This window comes from Tyto alba, unplaced genomic scaffold (assembly GCF_018691265.1).
Source record: "Tyto alba isolate M040663 unplaced genomic scaffold, T.alba_DEE_v4.0 Super-Scaffold_1, whole genome shotgun sequence".
Lineage (NCBI taxonomy): Eukaryota > Metazoa > Chordata > Aves > Strigiformes > Tytonidae > Tyto > Tyto alba.
In genome coordinates, this window is record NW_024881261.1 from 15792682 (window position 1) to 15810893 (window position 18212).

Consider the following 18212-nt stretch of genomic DNA (forward strand, 5'->3'; position numbering starts at 1 on the left):
GAACCCCCCACACCCCCTCCGCGCCCCGGCCTGAGGAGGGGCGCCGGGAGGGCCGAGACCCTCCGCGCCAGCGGGGGAGCAGCCGGAGCACCCCCGCGACCCCCGGCGGGGAAGGGCCGCCCCAAAACCCCGGGGGGGGGGGGGGGGAGTCGGGGCGGGGAGCTGGGTCCCGGGGCCGCTCTCACCTACGGACCGCGGCCGCGGGAAACGCTTCCGGGGGGCGGCCGGAAGCGTCCGCGTTGCTGTGGTGACGGGGCCCGGCCGCCATGGCGGTGCCGAGCTGGCTGGAGAGGCTGCGAGCTGCTGGCAAGACGGCGCTGGTGCAGGACGGTAACGGCGGCGAGGCGAGACGGCCCCCCCTCCTTCTCCCCCCCCTCCCCCCCCGACAGCGTGTTTTGGGGTCCCCCTGCAGCGAGCGGGCGGGGGGGGGGAACGGAGCGCTGGCGGCAGGGCCCGCCCAAGGCGATTAACGCGGGGACGCGGCCCCAGGCAGCGGGACAGGGTCAAAGCGGCTTCGTATTTACCCTCACCCCCTGCCTTGCCTCTAGGGAAGCGGAAGGTCCACTACCTGTTTGAGGATGGGAAGGAGATGGCCGAGGAGTATGACGTGAAGACCGGTCAGTTAGTGAGTAAGTGGTGCTCCCGGCTGGGCCCCGGCAGACGTGGGTCGGGGCAAGGCAGCGGCACGCGTGGCAGTGGGCCTGCGCTGCTGAGGAACAAACCGACCCTAAACATATTGGGAGATCAGCATGCCCGTAGCTGAGTTTTGTAGGGACGTATGCATGGTTCAGTTTGGGCCCAGGGCCCTCTCTCTGCCTTCCGTGGTGTGGCAGACCTTGCTTTAGCCCAGGACCTCTCCCAAACAGCTCATCTGTCACAGCAGGCTTGGATGGACTAAATGGAACTGTCGTCTTGTGTAGCCAGGACCTGAGTCTGTAGCACATGCTGGGGCGAAATATGCTTTTTGGTGGCTTTTGCAACCACAAACAACCAAGGTGTTGGTTATGGCTCTTGCCCAAAACCACATCACCTGCGGCACGGCACCTGTTGCAACCCCACCATGGCTTCAGCACCAAGTAGCAAAGAGAGGCATTCGATACAGAATTTCTGACTTCAGGAATAGGCCAGTTAACAGATCCACTCACGCCAAAATGGAAATGACTGGAATTAAGATACGTATCTTCTTATCATCTCAATGTGCTGGGCAGCTTTGGCAGGCATTTGCTGGAGTTCTTCTTATAGAGCAGAATAACAAAAACCCTTCTTCTCCCTTCCACAGGTAGAAAATGGCGAGAGAAGAACACCCTTGGGGGCTCTGGCAAATGGCAAGTTGAAGTGGGAGAGCCAACCTCACCGCTCCTGGGAGCACTGGAATCGGAGCTCATAAAGGAAAGCAGCTCCAATGTATGTAAGGGTCTGCAGGCACAACTGCACCTAAAACTACCTAGTCTTGTGCTTACAGCAGTAGTTGGTAGACAGAAGATCACTCATAGCCCCAAGAGACAGCCTTAACCTGCCCAGCACTCTACCATAAATCATCCCAAAGGTGCAGGGCTGGCTAGAAAGAAGGCAGGGCTTGGGTTCTTTTGGGGTCTTCAACAGATCTGTAGTTTCCTTAAGTAGAGAAACTGTACTGTTGTGTTCACCAGCTACTATTCTGGCTTCTGAAAGAGTAGGATGAAAGAAAGGCCAGTGCCAGGACAAGTCAGTGGATGGAAAGCAGAGGCAGCAACAATGAAAGACTGACACAGGCAGCTCACAGAAGGCTGTTCCTTAACCTAGCATAGCCTGTTTCATCTTCACATCCCTCTAGCTTAGGGGACGGAGGTTTTAGCCTCTTACCATCTTTTCTACAGACCTGAAACACAACACAACAAATTGGAGCAGAGCCAGGACTGAATCCAGCAGGTCCCCAGAGTAGGCAGAGTTCAGTATTCAGTTGCCTGTGAGGAAGAGGCCCAGTTTCCCTGTAACCCTGTACTGCAAGATTCTCTCACTGAACACTTGCAGCCTCCTACAAGCGGGGCAGGCAGTGCCCTGGATAAAAGCAGAGCAGCACTAGCTCTAGGAAAGTGATGCTCAAGCAGTTTCGTGCATTGCTCCCTAATGCTTCAGTGTGGAAAAAAAAGCTACTCCCACATGGAGCGTCTCAAGGTAGTACAAGAAGAAGGGGACAGGGAGGAGAGGAGATAGCTGGGGGGCCTTGCTAAAGGTACTTGTTTGCTGTAGCCTGTCTTCATGAGGAAGGATACCCTGAGCAGCTTCCAGTGGCGGATCCGTAACCTGCCTTACCCCAAGGAGGTCTACAGCGTCTCTGTGGAGAAGGAGCAGCGCTGCTGTGTCATCCGGACCATCAACAAGAAGTCAGTAAGGACAGCACTGCCAGTGCTGACAGTCCCTCAGGGTGGGCTGGCACAGAGGGCAGGCTAGTGATTGTACAGGGGGGTTGTCCTCCTTGCTTTCTATCCCTAGTGTGCAAAGGCTGAGGGACCCCACCTCACAGCTGCGTGTCTCCTGCTGTCCCAATTTCCACTCCCAACTTCCCCAGACACATTTACAGTAGAGCCCCTCAAGTTCTGCTCTGGAATTTGCAAACTTATCTCACAGTTCCAGTAGCATGGCGTTTGCTCCATCTTTCCCTGTGAAATGTCTCTCCCTTGGAAAAATAATGTGAGAGCCTTTCAGACCTTTTGAAGCTAGAGCACCCCATCTTTTCCCTCTGACATGATACTTTGATCTAGTCATTGTATTAGAATGCGTGGAGCTGCAGGATTCAAGAGGTACAGCAAAGTCGTAGGCACCCAGGCAGACACATATCTCTGCATAAACCTGTCCTGTAGTCACAATGCCAAAGACATGATCTGGAGGTAGCAAGGAAAAAGGCAGACTGAATCTGGAAAGGAATCACCACAATATTCTGCCAAAAGAAGTTTGAGATGGGAGGAAATAAAAGAAGAGGCTTTTAAGCATCACCTTATACTGTGTCAGTGGATGGCATCTCTCAGTGAGACACACACTATGCCACAATGCATTTCCAGCCTCAGTGAGAGAAGCCAGGATGAGTAGTAGTATTGGGAAGAGATAGCAACTAGTATTAGGAGAACAGGGGAGGATATTGGAAGATAAGTGAAAGCTATTTACAGAGGGGGAGAATACACCTGTATAGAAAGCTGAGCAGGCTGCTCTCTGCTTGCCTTCCCTCCCCAACATTGCTGCAGAACGGAGAAGGATCAGATTCATGAGTAAAATCAACCCCAGTGTTTCCCTATCTGCCTCCTGCCCTCTTTAGGCCACTCTTTGCAGCTAGCTGTAGGTGGTGCTGTTGGCAAAGAACTGCTCCTCTGGCTGCTGAATGCCTTTCAGATCGCAAAACCCACAAGTCTGCAGGCAAGGGTTTGCCACATCAGAGGCCGTGGCAAGGAAGTGTTTGAGCTCTGCACGTGAGCACACCTGGATGCTCAAAAGCAGAAGGTGGCTAGACAGGAGGAAGGGGGAGTCTACCCCATGAAAACAGCAAGCAATTACAGCTCTAATACAGAGGGATGCTGGCCTAAATAAATGCACTCAGAGAGATTCACAGAAGAGCGGCACTTTAGTAGGGAGACCTATGTAGCAAAGATGAATGAGATTCCCATCAGCCACACCTGGATACAGGTGGAGCTAGGACAGGAAGGGAGTACATGAGCTTAAATCCAACCACATACTATCACAGACAGGCTTATCTACTCCCAATCCTACTAATAGTAGTGTGTATGTGGGAACTTCCTTGTCTGCGTAGGTGCTGTAAGATTATAATGTACCAGAGGCTTCACCCATGCCTTCCCCGACTTCAAGCTTTTTTCGTACCACTCTCAGGAAAGCAGGAGAGTCCTCACAAGCAGTCAACACCTACATACTTGTAGGCTAGTGTTAGAGAGAATTAAAGGACCTGGTAGCAGCTTGTGGCCTGCATATGAAAATTAAGGATTTTTGGAATTAAGGCTGAAAGTTGCCTCACTGGGGACAAGAACGACTTTGCTGTCAGTAGGGAGCAGGGACAGACTCCAGCACCAGAACACTTAGTACAGGCTCCAGGATATCTTGTATCCTTTCTCCTGGGTCTCAGCCAGGGCAAGGCACCACTCAGCAACTAATTCCAAGATAGCTCCAAAGGCATAGAGTCCGCAGAGAGAGTGCACATCACTACAGGAGAGAAAGGAAGCCTCGGAGCCTCCCCAGCCCTTGGAAGTGAGCCACGCTGCTTCTGAGCGAGAGAGCTGTGCTGACCGCCAGACAGGCGCACAAGCAACGGGATGCGTTGCCAAGTCACTACTGAGTAGCTCTAAATTCTCAGCATACCAGTTGCAATTTTCCCTACAGGCTGTCAAAAAGTGGGTTTCCAGTAGGAAAATAGTAAGAGGTGACCACATACGCACTGTGGATCTCGGGCCAGGACCCAAGCTCAGAGTGCAGTACTGCCCTTGGCCATGGGGTGAGAGGCGAGGGCAGAGAATCTGCCTGCCTCAGCAGGGATAACTGCCCACCAGCTACCTCCCCAGCCCAGACGGGAGCTCTTCACTTCCACCAGTTACTCCCGTTCCCTCTGGCCACAGCAAGGGCTGCTCAAGTGGGATTTGCTTAAAACCCCTTGCTGTAAAATAAATCCATTAAACTAAATTCTAAAAACAAACCCAGAAAGCCACCTCCCCAAACGCCAAACCTGATTCAATTATTGTAGCGAGAGGCAGCGGTAATGTTAGGAGGAGGAGGGGGTGGCCAGGCAGATCTGGTTTCCTTTGATCTTGTCACAGATTTTAGTTTGAGGCCAGCCAAAGCCATTCTTCTCCCCTTCTCCTTAGTCCTGGGGCAGCAGAATGCTGCTGTTTCATTGATGACTCCCAAGGCCCTTTGAAACAGTGGGTTTTTTCTGTGTTCTGCTTTTTTTTTTTGTCTAATCGGTAAGAAGTTAACACTTCCTTAACATGTCTTTGTGTTCATCTAATCTCTGCTGTTTAACCTTTGACATCTCCCTTATTATCCATGTCTGCCACCTTTTCCAAATACCGACAGCAGTGACAACACAGAACGGTTTGAGCCCTGCGGTAACAAGCTGCGTACATTCCTCCCACTGCACCAGAAGAGCCATTTGCCCTTTGTAGCTGTTTTCACCGTGACTTGGAAAATAAACTGCAATTTGGGCAGAGGTAGCTGGAGAGGCTGAGCCTCACACACAGCCAGCTGAAGGGAGAAGAACACCTCATGGCCTGACAGCAGCCGCTGCCTGTTCCTGCTCTGGGCATCTCAGTACCAGCTCCAGGTCAATTCCTTGGAGAAGACTGCCCATGAGAGTGCTGGAAGAGATTAAGAACCCAACCATGCTTCTACGTGGGCACTGGACCACCAACTAGTGTATTTGGTGCAGCCCCAGAGAGAAGCAGCAGATACAGGGCAAGCTGTGCCAAGCAAGAAAGGTCTCAGGCAAACACAGGCATACCTCTACAAAGTTCTGGTCCTAAGGTCTTGGGAAACCTCTTAGCTGCCTAGACAGCTTAGAAATCCTCCATTCTGAGACATATCTGCTTCAAACTGAGCGAAGTCCAAGGTTTGGTCGGTGGAGACACACAGGCTGGATAGGGAGCTGGGAAAAACCTCTCTGTCCTCTACTTGGGCGCATGAGGTGATTGGAAGACTGGGATAGAGACCAGGGAAAGAACAACTAGGGGAGCTGGGAGTGCAGAGGAGCACCACAGCCACCCTGGGGGCTGTGTGGAGGCACTGCAGAGCAGAGGCTCAGGTGACTATGGGCAGCTACACCTGGAGCTCTGTGACCAGGGGTGTGCCTGAGCACCACTGTGCCACCAAAGCAGGAAGTTATCTAGGAAGCACAGCAAGAGGCCAAGAGGATGGGTTTAGGAAGGATTGCAACACAAAATGGTGCATCACTCAGGAAAGTTGAGTAACAGGGCGCAAGGGCTTTGACGGCTGTTTTGGCAAGAGCCAATGGAAGCTGATACTTAGTGGAAAGGAGAGGCAATGAGTAGGGATACATCTCGGTAGGGCCGAGTAGACTGTCCCTAAGTATGTCTGGCGCTACTTGAGGGCAAGCCTGCACTCAAACACCAAACCCCTTCAGGACTTTTTCAGCTCAGATTTCCAGTGCTCCTGTCTGTCTGGGGCCACCAGCAGGTACACAACATGGCACAGGGTCCTCCTGCCAACCCTGAGAGGTCTATTGTCTGCATCTACACCTTGAAGAACAGCACTCCATAGCTCAGCACTGCTAGCAGAGGAGTAGGAACCCCACCCCCCTCATTTCTGTCTCTTCTCTCATTTGTAGGTACTACAAAAAGTTCTCAATTCCTGACCTGGACCGATACCAGCTCCCCTTGGATGCAGCTGCCCTGAGCTTCACCCATGCCAACAACACCCTGATAATCACGGTGAGGTTTTAGCCACGCAGAGCAGTACTTTGCCCTTCTCTTGATGTCCACAAAGAAGTTAAAATTCTTACATATGGGGAAATGAGGCAGAGCAGAGATCTGCTGAGGGTCACTGATGAGCCCTGTCACACAGTCACTGGGAGTTTCAGATTACACTGGGCATGCCGACACTAGCCAGGACAGCCCAGGCCGCAGGAGGGGCCCTGCTTGCTGCTCAAGGTAACTTGCAGGTGGAAGAGTGTCTGTCACACCATTTTCCACATATCCCCTTCCCCCAGGCCTGAGCAAGCCTCCACTCTCATGACAAAGTTTCTCTTGCCTTAGAGCATAAGTGTTAAGAGTCCAAGGACCTGCTGCGCTTAGAGGTCTCACAGTCTTAAAGAAAAAAAATCACCTGCTGCTTTGTGTCAGAGAGGACACACTTCTGTGCACATGATGGAAGTGAGAGACTAGCAAAACGGGCACTTCCTTGTTGCAAGTTGCAGAGAGAGGCAGACAGATGCTTTAGAGCAGCAGGTGCTCATCTTGTTAAACATAGAAGTCAGCTACTCAGAGAGCAACCCCTCTGAGGGAAACCTCGCAGCAGAGCTGGGGCTTTATGTGCAAAGGAAATAAGCCAAGAGGAGCACCTTGAGTCCTCCTGAGCTTCTGTTTGCTAAAGGCCAAACCCTTGCCAAAAAGCACCTGCATCCACCACTAAACTGCAGCTGGGTGAGGGAGCTCTGAGAGGAGGACAGAGGAACTGCAACTCTTACTTCTCTGCCTTCTAGAAAACGCATGTTGTCTTTATATATAACATGTGTGAGCATACAACCAGTGAGCACGTCAGGGATCTGTATGACACAGCTTGCCAGGATATTCCGGAGGAGTCGGTGGGGGCCGGGACGCTACATCCAACTGGAAAGTTTTACTTGCACTGTAAAACACTCCAGATCTTGGCAAATGTCCCTAGTGTGATGGTACCACCTCTCCACATGGGCTTCGGAGGCAGCTGATAACAGAAAGGCCTCCCTTGGCAGGAGGGCCCCAGCTGGTCAGCTCAGAGCAGAGGCTGAACAGAGTGCTAAGGGCATTTCTCTCTGTCCTACAGTACCAGAAGCCAAAGGAGATCCTGGCTGCAGAAGAGCAGCTGCAGAAGGAGCTGAAGAAGATAAAGGCAGCTAACAATGGGGAGGGCGACTGTAAGACCCAGTAGGCAGTGGCTGCTAAGAGGCTGAGGTGAGGGGCAGCTCTCTGGCCCAGCTTCATGGTATTTATTTTGCCTTTTCTAATAAAAATTGGTCCTGTTAATAGAGCCATTTGGAGGAATCTTTCCAGGCCTGGGGAGATGGTGGGGCATTCAATCTCTTTACTGCCTGGTCTGCTGATTTACACAGACATTTATGATCCTTCTGTGAGTTGTGGGAAGCTGCAGCATGCAAAGGAGATGCACTGCATCCACAGCCAGCAACCTTCTCCCCATCCTCCACGAGCAAAAGAGACACAAAAGCTGGGTAGTTCCCCTTGGGAACTCCCTGTCTACCACCACTGCTGAAGACAGTAACATCTGGAAAACAAGAACCCCTTCCACACACCCCTTACCTGCCTGGGATGTGCTTGGAAGCAACTCTCTCCTGTGCTGTTGTGCAAGGTCCTCAGGATGCTCTGGTGACCCTGGTATCTCTGCAAACAGCATCGATGCTTAGACATGCATGGGCACAGCCTATGAAATAGGGTGAAGAGGACGACACCCCACTGCTTCCTTACCACCAGCCATGCTCAACGTGACATGCGGAACATGGGCGGCTGTGCAGAGAGCAGGAACCGAAATGCAGCTGCCTTCATTTGCATGGCAAGGAGGGGAAAGTGGTGACAGGGGCCGCTGGGCAGCTCAGGAGGAGCAGCAGCTCACCCCTTCCATGAGGACACAAACGGCCTACCTACCACAAACCTCACTGCACAGACAGTACCCTGTGCACAGGGCCAACCCCAGCAGTGCTGCTTTAGCAACTCACCCTCCAACCAGTTACTGTCTCTACCCTGCATGAGCCCCCCCTGTGCTTAGTTTTCTGCACATCCTTCCGTCCTGGTTCATACCTGAATGGCTCCTACTCAGATCAACCCTCCTCTTTTAAGTGAGCTCGTCACAGCATAGCCCCCCTGATGAGGACTGCTTTCAAACCACAACAACTCTTCAGAGCCTGGGTGGCATCCCCCAGTTAGAGCCTCACAGCTGGGTGGCTGCAGGACCCACCTGCATACTTCCCCCATCCCACCCCCCACAAGACAGAGGCACCATCAACTGGCGGAGCTCTCAGAGCCAGTGCCAGCCCCACTTGCAGCTTCCCCATTCCCCATTGTCACCTGAGATGAGAGGGGGCTGAAGCTCTGCTCCAGCCTTCAGCCAGGAAGAACCTAAGAGCAGCTACAAGGGTGCAGGACACACCGACATGGGCTGTAGAAAGAAATGGCAGGACTGGCAGCAGCAGCACTGCAGGCAGGCCTGTCATGGGAGTCTCCTACACCAGTGATACTTGTTCACCTGCTCAGCTGACATTCTCTTTCCTACCCTGGGCCTCACCCAAGTCCCAGTGCAATAAAGAACCTCTCCTCCCACCCCACAGTTACTCTGGTTCCTTCACAGCCTCTCCCTGGGGAGACTGCCAGAGACATTTAATATCTTCATCCCTCCCAATTTCATTAAAGGACCTGTAGCACATCAGGACCTGAGAAAAACCAGACACCCCCAACTCCCAAGCTCTGCCAGCTCACTCTCTCTGGTCTTCTACCGCGTGCCTAATCATTTACCTAAAGGTCTCCTTACATGCAGAGCCCAAAGTGCTCCAAGCAATATAGCACCAGTATTTAGCAACCCCTGATGCAAAGCACAATCTTTTCAGCAACAGCTCGGTGATACCAGTAACCCAGAGGTCCCCCCAGAATAACTATCCTGGGCTCTCAGTCTTTGGGATCTTCAGCTTTGAGCTGATGGAAGATTGTTCCAGCTGTGGCATCTTTTTACAGTAGATCATTGCTTGTGGCGCTTAGACATCAACTCTGCCACTTACACAAGCAGAATATGTAGCAGCATGGCAGCAAGCAGGCATGACCAGCAGCAGAGGAACAGGCACAGACCAGGAACTGTGACAAGGAGCTGTGCTGGAAAGACCCTTGTGAGAATGTGATCCTGCAGCAAAGCCATGCTTTTAAGTTATTTCACACCCTGAGCTGCTCTCACATCCACTAGGAACAGAGAGCTCCCTTCAAGAAGGTGAGAAGCTGGTTGGTTCCACTCCCTCCCTACTCAGGCAGGGGCTCCAGCAAAGAACATCTTCCAATTTTTGTGCATGACAAGGGAAGAGCAGCCTCTTGACAGCGGAAATTACCTATTAAGTTCTAACAAAGCAATATGCTGGGTGCTTCGCCCTAGAAGTGCTCCCAATTTGAGATACAAAACCTCTCCTCTCCTTTACCTATCCAGGATAACCCTACTTGGCAGTGAGTTTGGGTCACGCACTTCTTCCCCCAAGGAGGACCAGACCCCAGACACTGCTGCACTCACCCACAGCGCATTCATTCACGTTCATCCAGACAGCACAGAGCATGCTGAGAACTGTGGTTGTTCTGAAACCCAGCTTGGGTTCATAAGGCTGACACAAAAAGAAGCAGAGCCCACTTAGATGTGCCTACAGGATCCCAGTAAATCACATGAAGGCCTTGGTGTTTGCAGTAGTCCAGTTTGCTCCTTCATTATGCAGGCAGCAAGTGAGCTGCAGATCCTACTTTTTAAATTCTTGTTTGAAAGTTTGAAGTGACATTGGATTCAAGATCCCAGGAACTGCCTTCAACACAGCAGTGTCACAGAGTCTAGCCAGGGAGAGAGATCTATTAGACATGTAGACAGCATCTGAAAATAGGCCCAACCTCCTCTGCCCAGCCAGGCCCCTGTGATGAGCAGGTAACATCGCAGCCCCTTTGGAACTTGAAACAAAACATACAGTCTCTTTGTTTCCCTTCAGAGTTTTATTTAGCAAAACATGACCATTTCAGCCCTGCCAAGTGCACAGCCTGACCTGACGGCCTGCTTGGGGAGGCATACACTGAAAGCAGGGCTGGCTCTGCCTTTTAGCTCAATTCTTGCTCTTGGCTGTGAAGCACAACACAAGCAGCTGTCAGGAGAGCAAGCGCAGATGAAAGGTGGGCCCCACTCCAGGCACCTTTCCCTTCCACCAAATCAGTCCACCCCACACACAGCCTAGACTTGCTTCACATGGCTCAGAGCTTGGCTGATCTCAACCTGACCAGCACACACAGCTGATAGGGCATCCTGGCTCAACTTGCCCCTCAAATGCTGTATCCACAGGAAAAAAAAAAAAAAAAAGAAAAAACAAAACAAACAGTTAATAAAACCACCCTGACTTGCACAAAATAAAAAGGGTAAAGGACAATTAGCCTTTATTTTCACTATCAGGCAGGTGAGACTGAGAAAGTCTGGCCCTTTGTGCACTCTTCATTGCAGCTTTCTGGAAGGTAAAAAAATCCCTTCAGAAGCCCGGGGGGCCATTCTCACCTCTCCTGCCCTGCGATTCCCTGAGCCAAGTGTCAACTCTGCTGAGCTGGGGTGACCAGAAGCAGCTGTGGTGCCCTTCATGGGGCCGTGAAGTCTAGGACGTGCAGGGCTGATGCCAGGGCAGCGTACAGATGGGTGGTACTGAAACGGAGGCAGTACACTGGGCTGCTGGTGGGTGAAGACAGGTGAAAGCTCTGCAAGAAAATAGGAGAATCAACCTTTCAAAGAAGAGGTCAGCCCAAAGACCCCAACCAGTGTTACAGACCCAAAGGCTGAGATGCCTGAACAAAGCAGGCTTTTCCCTGCTTTTAGGTTATGTTCCCCATGGTGGGCTCACCCCAAAGACAGCCCAGCAGTCCCTCTCTCTTCTTCCAAAGAGATATGGGCACAGGGTTGCCAGAGAACAACTCAGAAGCTCTGCTGCTGCCCAGCCTCCAGCCAGCCCTCACCTGCAGGCACCGAGTCTGTCGCTTATCCCAGAGGCGCACCACGCCGTAATAAGAAGAGCCGCTGGCAATCATATGGTTCTTATCACTCCTTATGCAGTACAGGGCACTGTCATGGGGCTCTTCCCACTCCTGGATGCATTTCCTGCAAGGGCAATGCAAACCAGAGCAGGGTTGAGCTTCCACTCCTCCGGAACAGGAACTGAGGCCCAATTTGCCTGAAGGAGCTAATTGAGCTGCAGGCAAGTCCCCAGGCACCACACAAGGAGAGCCCAGGAGCCTCACAGGGGCCCCAGCTGCCAGCAGGGTAGGCTCACCTCGTGCTGGTCCGTATGTCCCAGTAACGGATGTAGGTGTCATACCCACAGGAAAGGAGAAGGGAAGGTGTTTCATAGAAGACATCAAGGACTCCAGCTCCACGGTGGAAGTCAGTCCCTAAACAGGTCAACAGCTGACCACTGCAATGAAACACAACAGGGGAAGAGTCATTCAGAGCTAAGCACCCTTCCAATTCAGCTGGCCAAAGCAGAGATGGTATCACAGAAGTCTCCTAGATCTCATTTCTGTGATTTAACAGAATGCAAAAAGCCTGCAGTCTTCCTCTCCCTACCCCAGCTTCTGCTATGGGTTGAGCCAGCAACTGTCATGGAGGGTGACCAGCAGGAGTCACAGCTGTAAGAGGAAGAGACAAGGAATTGGCACAGCTGACCCACAGCAGAATGGGATCATTTTCCCTGGGAGAAGTGACCAGTACTCTGAATGATGGGGCTCCATTTCCATGGGAGACAATTCTCAACTTAGTCAAACTCCAGATAATTTGCAACAGCCACTTACTTGGTCAATCCCATCCCATTCAGGACTCTGTCCTTCAAAATACTACCCACTGGGGTATTGCTCCATATCTCTGATACACAGGTCAGATCCACAGGCAAACTAGACTCTCCTGACCCAGCCTGCAATGGTTGCTCTCTTCAATCCCCTCCAGTTACACTGCATACTGCAAACATCGTATCTGGGACTGAACATAACAGGTCAAGAGCAACCACCCCAGGGCTGCTCTGGAGATGACTTTCTAAGGGCTAGCTTTAGTTGTTTTTTTTGGGTTTTTTTTTTTTTTTTTTTTTGACCTCCTCTGCCTTTTTAATTCCTTGTTTGCTGTGAAAGAGCAAAAGCAAGATTTCCATGAGGCTTTAAGCCAGATGCTTTGTGGCTGTATCACTCTGCTGCTTGTTCATGTGCAGAACCAAGTGGATGGATGGTGCCTGGTAAAGGCCCACCCTGCCAGACCGCAACAAGGAGCTTGAGCCCCTCCCCTGGGCCGTGTGAAACTGCATCAGGCACACCTGCCCCAGCAGCCCTCACCACCCAGCCATGGCAGACTCTTGGGAATGGAGAGGACAATCTGTCCAGCTGTTTGAAACAGTCACCTCTTGCAAACCCTCCTTTTCTTCCTCATCCTCCTCCTCGCACCCTCTAAATCAAAAACACTGGACACAAACCTTGAAGCACCTGCTTTTCAAACCCGGCTGCATGGCCACCCCTCTCCAACAGGCTCTTGGTTCTCAGGACAATGAAGCAGTCCTGAAAGCCAGCAGCACGGATCCCGCAGTGGGGTCACTCCCAGCATCTCCCCCCATTATTTTGTTACTTTCTGCTCCTTGATCCAGCATCACACAGTTCTGAGGCACATCGCCAAATGCCTTAATTCTGTCTGTAATCTGGGCTAAAGCCCTCGTCGGGGGATAAAGACCACACAAAAGGAGAAATAGAGTCCCAGGAGATGTTAAAACAAGTAAACACCTTTGTGTCAGGAGAGAGAAATCGCTGATAAAGCAGATTAGCGCCTCGAGCCCTGGTGTCCCCAGATCAGAAGGCGAGCCCTGGCCGATCTTTGCAGCCAGCACGCTTCTATGATCACAGAGCTGGCGGCATGCTGGGGCCAGCCTGTTTCCCCACAGTCACTCTCCAAAGAGCAGATTATGTAGAATAACAATTTCTTTGTGGCTGTGTAATTCCCTCCGTGACCGTGGCTGTGGGCAGCTACATTGGCCCTTGATGCCAAGGCCCTAGCAACCATTTAGAGAGGCCAACCAGCCCTAGCAATGGCCCCCCCGCGCAAACCTCTCGGACAAGCTTTAACATCAAGTGCATGAATTAATCCCCCCCAACACGAATCCAGGGGTGCTGGCTTATTGGACTTTGTGTTTCTCCAGGCAAGGGATCGAGGGGATTCCAGGCTTCAGCCCTTTGCAACCTTCTCACAATATATTAACCCTTGGAAGGTTACTTGCAAACCAACAGAGCAGTATCTTTGCACCTGTGTGCAGGTTGAGAGGTTGAAGCATTTGCAGTCTCAGCAGTGGGAGCAAGAGCTGGGGGATTTGACTGGGGCAGATGGGTCCTCAACTCCACCATGGAATAAGACATGGATGGGTATCTCTGAGCTCTGACACTCCCCTGCCCCTCCAAGTGCAAAGATACCATGTCCTCCATCTGCTGTTCTGCAAAGCCAGCAGGACAGATGGACACGCACATGAGCCTTCTCAAGACTTCCCCAAATCCTTCTTCATCCTATGAGTTACATGTGTGGTCTGGAGTTGTAAGACATACAACAGAGATATGAGGAGGAGTCAGCTGCTCTCTCAGACAAGAACTCTTGGACTACCTGTGAGATACATAAGAGGCCAGACTGCCCAACCTGCAGAGTCCTCTGCCAGTTCCTCAGGCAGGAGCAGGGAGTTACTCACAAGAGATGAATCACCTCAGCAAGCCCTAGGCAGCATCAGCAGCTCAGACCCCTCTCTCCCCATTTCCGCATGCTACTGCGTTTTACTTTTTGGTTTTGCAGGGTAGCTCCTGGACTGGCGCTCTGAGCACACTGGACTTTGGGAGAGGAAACCAGAATGGGCAGCTGCACATGGGCCATGCAGTCCAGCAGCATGTCTGGTGAACATCTCCTGCTAGATAGCTGAAGCCTGTTGGTGTTATTTCCTCTCCACCATTTTCCCTGCTAATACTCCTTTAATATGTGAAGGGCTAAGTGAGCTCAGGTAGAGAGGAGCACTGTGCTGAGGAAAGGTAGCAGGATGCAGAAGCACATCCAGGGATCTTTTAGTCACTGGGACTAGCCCTCTTCCTCCTCTCAGGTGCTTGAAATGGGTCACAGCAGATCTCCTCACAACCTCCCACCTCTAAACAAGCAGCTGTCATAGCCAGTGCAAGTCTGGCCACACTAAAGCTTGTCTTCCATCTCCCAGACCAGACCTCAGTCCGCAGTGGCAGCAATTTTTAAGGTCAGGCTGGTGATGTCTCCAAGTGAAAAATTTCAGCATCAAAGGGACAGGAGAAACCAGAGAGTCTGGATTCCTGATTTCAGAACTTCCTCTGCAGCACTGAACACCACCTAGGTGCCTTGCCCTCAGTGTTTCTCCATGCCTTCACACCTCACTGCAGGGATACCCAAGCATCCCAGCAGTGACACCTGTTTTCCTCCCTCCACTTCCCTTTCCAGCCTATGCAACAAAAAAGAAAGAAAAGGAAAAAAAAAAAAAAAGAGGAGAAAAAAATAATTATTAGCTTTTCTCTGTAGGCAGGAAAGGAGCACAGATACTTGCAAGTTACTGCAGCAAAGCAAACCTTACTTTGCTGGTTTGTTAATCAGCTCAATTCTCCTGCCCCAAGAATAGGTCAGCCAAAGCAGCTTTCAACTGGGAGGTCCAGCCCCTGCATACAGCAGCAGTCTGTTGGCTGTTTACAGAAACAACACATCAGTTGCTACAGTGAAGCACTTCTAATGGACACCAGGGGACAAAAAAAAAAAAAAAAAAAAAATTACTGTGCTGTACATTGGGCCCACAAACTAAAAGACCTAAGTGCTCTGGCATGGGCACACTTAAATTGATAAAGATGCAGAACATGATAATATTTCCCCCATTTTTCAGCAGACTAAGGTGTCTCTGGACCAGCTACCACCATGCCAGACGAGCTCCACATCCCTGCAGCTTAAACAGCCATGCTAAACCCATGCTGGAAAGAGAACTCTGTCACCACAAGTCTCCCAACCTTGGGATCATAAATTAGTGGCCACAAATTGTCCAGTCTTCATTATCCCAAATACTCCCTGCCCTCAAACCCCAGTCCCCAACAGCTTCCACTTCCTAGGGAGAAAAACCCACTGCTAATCCTTCCAGCAAAACCAACAGGTAATCCTTAACAACCCATACAGGACCAAGATAGCACACCAAGGGGCAACAGAAAAGCAGCAGATAGAAAACCATTAGTTATTTGCTGGTGTAACAACTTACATGGGCAGAAGATAGCTACTGAGGGACAGAAAGACATGTGATAGGGATCTTGGACCTTGTTTCTCACCAGCTTACAGAGATCACCAGCACCAGCCAAATACAGCAGGGAACAGCCCTCTCCTTTCCTTTGTGGGTCCTTTTTCATTCTCTGCACCCAAACACCTTACAAAAACCTGGTAGCTGACCCTCAGCACTTCAGACTTCAGGATGCCCTGTCCTTGTTATGCCCTATGAAGGTTAGTCAGTAAGTGACCGTGAAGCCCAAGCAAAACCAAGCATGGAAGGTCCAAACCACCTCCCCACCATGCCCTGGCCCTTCAGCAGTAGCAAAAGTAGAGGTTCTTTCACCCCCAGGCCTTCTTCTGGCAAGCCAGGTAGTTAGCTGTGCAGATGGGGGGGAGTTTTTCTATGTTTTCTGTACTGATCAGCCTGGCCCATACAGAGCTAGAGTTCAATCCCAGTGCTGGGTGGCACTGACAGAAACAACTCTGCACCAGTGGAGCTCTGTGGAACAGAATCACAAATGTGACAGTCCAGGTTTCCTGGAAAGACCAGTCTAGAAGCCAGAGTTCTCTGCTTCAGCACATTAACCACGAACCACCTGGGCCAATGCAGCACCTACAGACACACAGGCAGGCCTCCAGTGCCGAGTAGGGAACTCAGAGATACTCCTAGTTTCTCCTACTTTCTCTTAGGCATTAAGAGAGACTGAAATCATAGTGGTAGTAATCTGGTACCAGCCCACAAGGAACAGAGCCAGAGCAAATCCAGCAGCCCAAATCTGACAGCACAGGAAAGTTGTATTAGCACCAGGCCCTGGACTCCTTGCTGACAGAACAAGATGTTTAAACAAAGTCCCCATGCCTGGGAAATGTATCAAAATGATCAGTCCAAAAATGAAATGCATTTTGTTCAGGCACTATAGAGAATCCTTTGATTCATCTCCATCAATTCCCTTGTTCTTCAGAAAACAAGATTTTTTTAAAAATTACTTTTAAAATAAGGTACTTGATTGGAATTTCCACATTTCTTCTTTCCATACTGAAAATCTAGCCATAAGCATTGCTATCATGATACCTCCAGAAGACAGTCCCCTTCTAGCCTGGAAGCAAAGTGAACTACCAAGGTATGACAGAAACAAGCTGGTTTAAGTAGTTTTTTAATTTTTAAAACCAGTTTAAGGCTCTATTCCTCCTCATTCCAGCAATATGAAGACAAAATAAGATCAGCCATGGCAGAGCCCAGATGTTTAGTTTCCAGATAATCCACAGAATGCTGCTGTCACCAAGTTAAAGCCATATACAGCCTCCCAAGCCACTGTGATTATTTGTGTGACCATAAAATCTCAGAATTTCCCTGAGACCTTACTGATAGCTGCAGTCCAAAAGAAGTCTGCACCTCCCTTGCTGTACTCTGACCATTTGCTACAGGTCTTGGCCAGCTGTCTCCAATACACGTGAACTACACTCCAAAAGCTGGCATGAAATAATAAACACTTTTCTCCCCACTCTCAATTTCTGGTGACCTCGATTCACTAGAACTGACATTATACAAAAATATGCAAATTCTAGGAATCTGCTGAATTCAGAACATCCTCTGAAAACTGACTTGTGCGAAATTGAGGACCTACTCATTCACTCTGGAAACCTCATCCGTGAATTGTGATCATCCATCAAAGAGGAGAAGCCACTGCACATAAGCAGGTGACTTAAGAACGGAGTAGAGCTCTAAACCAATATTTTAGCCCCAACAACTACTTGGGACAAGACAGGTGGGAAGCATACTGTATTTTAAAATAAGTCAAAAAAGCACCGTTCTGTTCAAAACAGTGGAGATACCTGAGCGGAGTACTGAACAGAGAAAGGAAACAAAATCAATTTAAAAACAATTATCCAGAGTGCAGCATTTGCACAACTTCTGTCATCCAATTTGGAGAGCACACCAAAACCAAAGGGAAGAGCTGAGTTGTCATCTCTTTCAGGCACTCTGCAGCAGCAGCTGAGGCACCCAGGGAACACAGCAGCTTATGCTAAGGGAAAGGCTTGGTCAAGCAACACCTATAACATAGGTAAGGAGAAGCATAGATCCTTGACAAAGTTATTCTACCCCAGTGTTACCCCTGTACTTAGCCAAGGCTACTAATTCCTTCAGGGTAGGAATGGCTTGGATGTAGGATTGGCTTGGGGAATTCTGGGGGAGTATTTCCATGTGAAATGGCTCAGAGATGCTGTTATAAGTGATTTTCAGGAGAAATGCCCCTCTCTGCTTCCTCAGCACTGAAAAGACTCAAGGCAGTAGGGGGGAATGACACCAACGATGGTTTGAGATTGTGTCAGGGGGAGAAACAGAAGAGGGAGTTTTGCCTTCTTTTCTTCTGCTTTCTCTGAATTGGCCCACACACGCTTTAAATGGTCCAATAAAAAGATACAATTTCTTTACCTTTCCAGCTCTGGGACCCTGTGAGTTTTTGTTGTTCGGGTTCCTGTAAGGTTAA

At 50.5% G+C, this 18212-nt stretch overlaps 3 protein-coding genes and 1 long non-coding RNA gene across 13 annotated transcripts in view; 1 reads left to right on the forward strand and 3 right to left on the reverse strand.

The window, feature by feature from the left end:
- POLL (DNA polymerase lambda) overlaps positions 1-9003 on the reverse strand; it is a 31726-nt gene extending 22723 nt beyond the window's left edge. For 4 of the 7 annotated variants that reach the window (XM_032995106.2, XM_032995097.2, XM_032995122.2 and 1 more), the window contains exon 1: positions 8001-9003. In XM_032995106.2, the coding sequence (XP_032850997.2) occupies positions 8001-8094 (94 nt within the window). In that variant the 5' untranslated portion in view covers positions 8095-9003. The remainder of the gene's footprint in view (positions 1-8000) is intronic. The other 3 variants (XM_032995114.2, XM_032995138.2, XM_032995128.2) reach the window with 3 other exon arrangements.
- On the forward strand, positions 203-7713 carry DPCD (deleted in primary ciliary dyskinesia homolog (mouse)). Its single transcript, XM_032995181.2, has 6 exons — positions 203-330; positions 549-629; positions 1280-1404; positions 2230-2363; positions 6317-6419; positions 7510-7713. The coding sequence occupies exons 1-6, from the start codon at positions 267-269 to the stop codon at positions 7612-7614; spliced, it is 612 nt and encodes a 203-aa protein (XP_032851072.2). The 5' UTR covers positions 203-266; the 3' UTR covers positions 7615-7713.
- Positions 9004-10406: 1403 nt separating the features above from the next.
- Positions 10407-18212, reverse strand: part of FBXW4 (F-box and WD repeat domain containing 4) — a 63077-nt gene continuing 55271 nt past the window's right edge. For 3 of the 4 annotated variants that reach the window (XM_032995173.2, XM_032995165.2, XM_032995154.2), the window contains 3 exons: positions 11732-11872; positions 11418-11559; positions 10407-11162 (listed from right to left, as the gene is read on the reverse strand). In XM_032995173.2, coding sequence (XP_032851064.1) covers positions 11046-11162; positions 11418-11559; positions 11732-11872 — 400 coding nt within the window. In that variant the 3' untranslated portion in view covers positions 10407-11045. The remainder of the gene's footprint in view (positions 11163-11417; positions 11560-11731; positions 11873-18212) is intronic. The other variant, XR_004407384.2, reaches the window with a different exon arrangement.
- On the reverse strand, positions 14626-15447 carry LOC122153452. Its single transcript, XR_006165344.1, has 2 exons — positions 15056-15447; positions 14626-14926 (listed from the first exon to the last, which is right to left on the reverse strand). It is a non-coding gene; the product is annotated as an uncharacterized LOC122153452 (long non-coding RNA).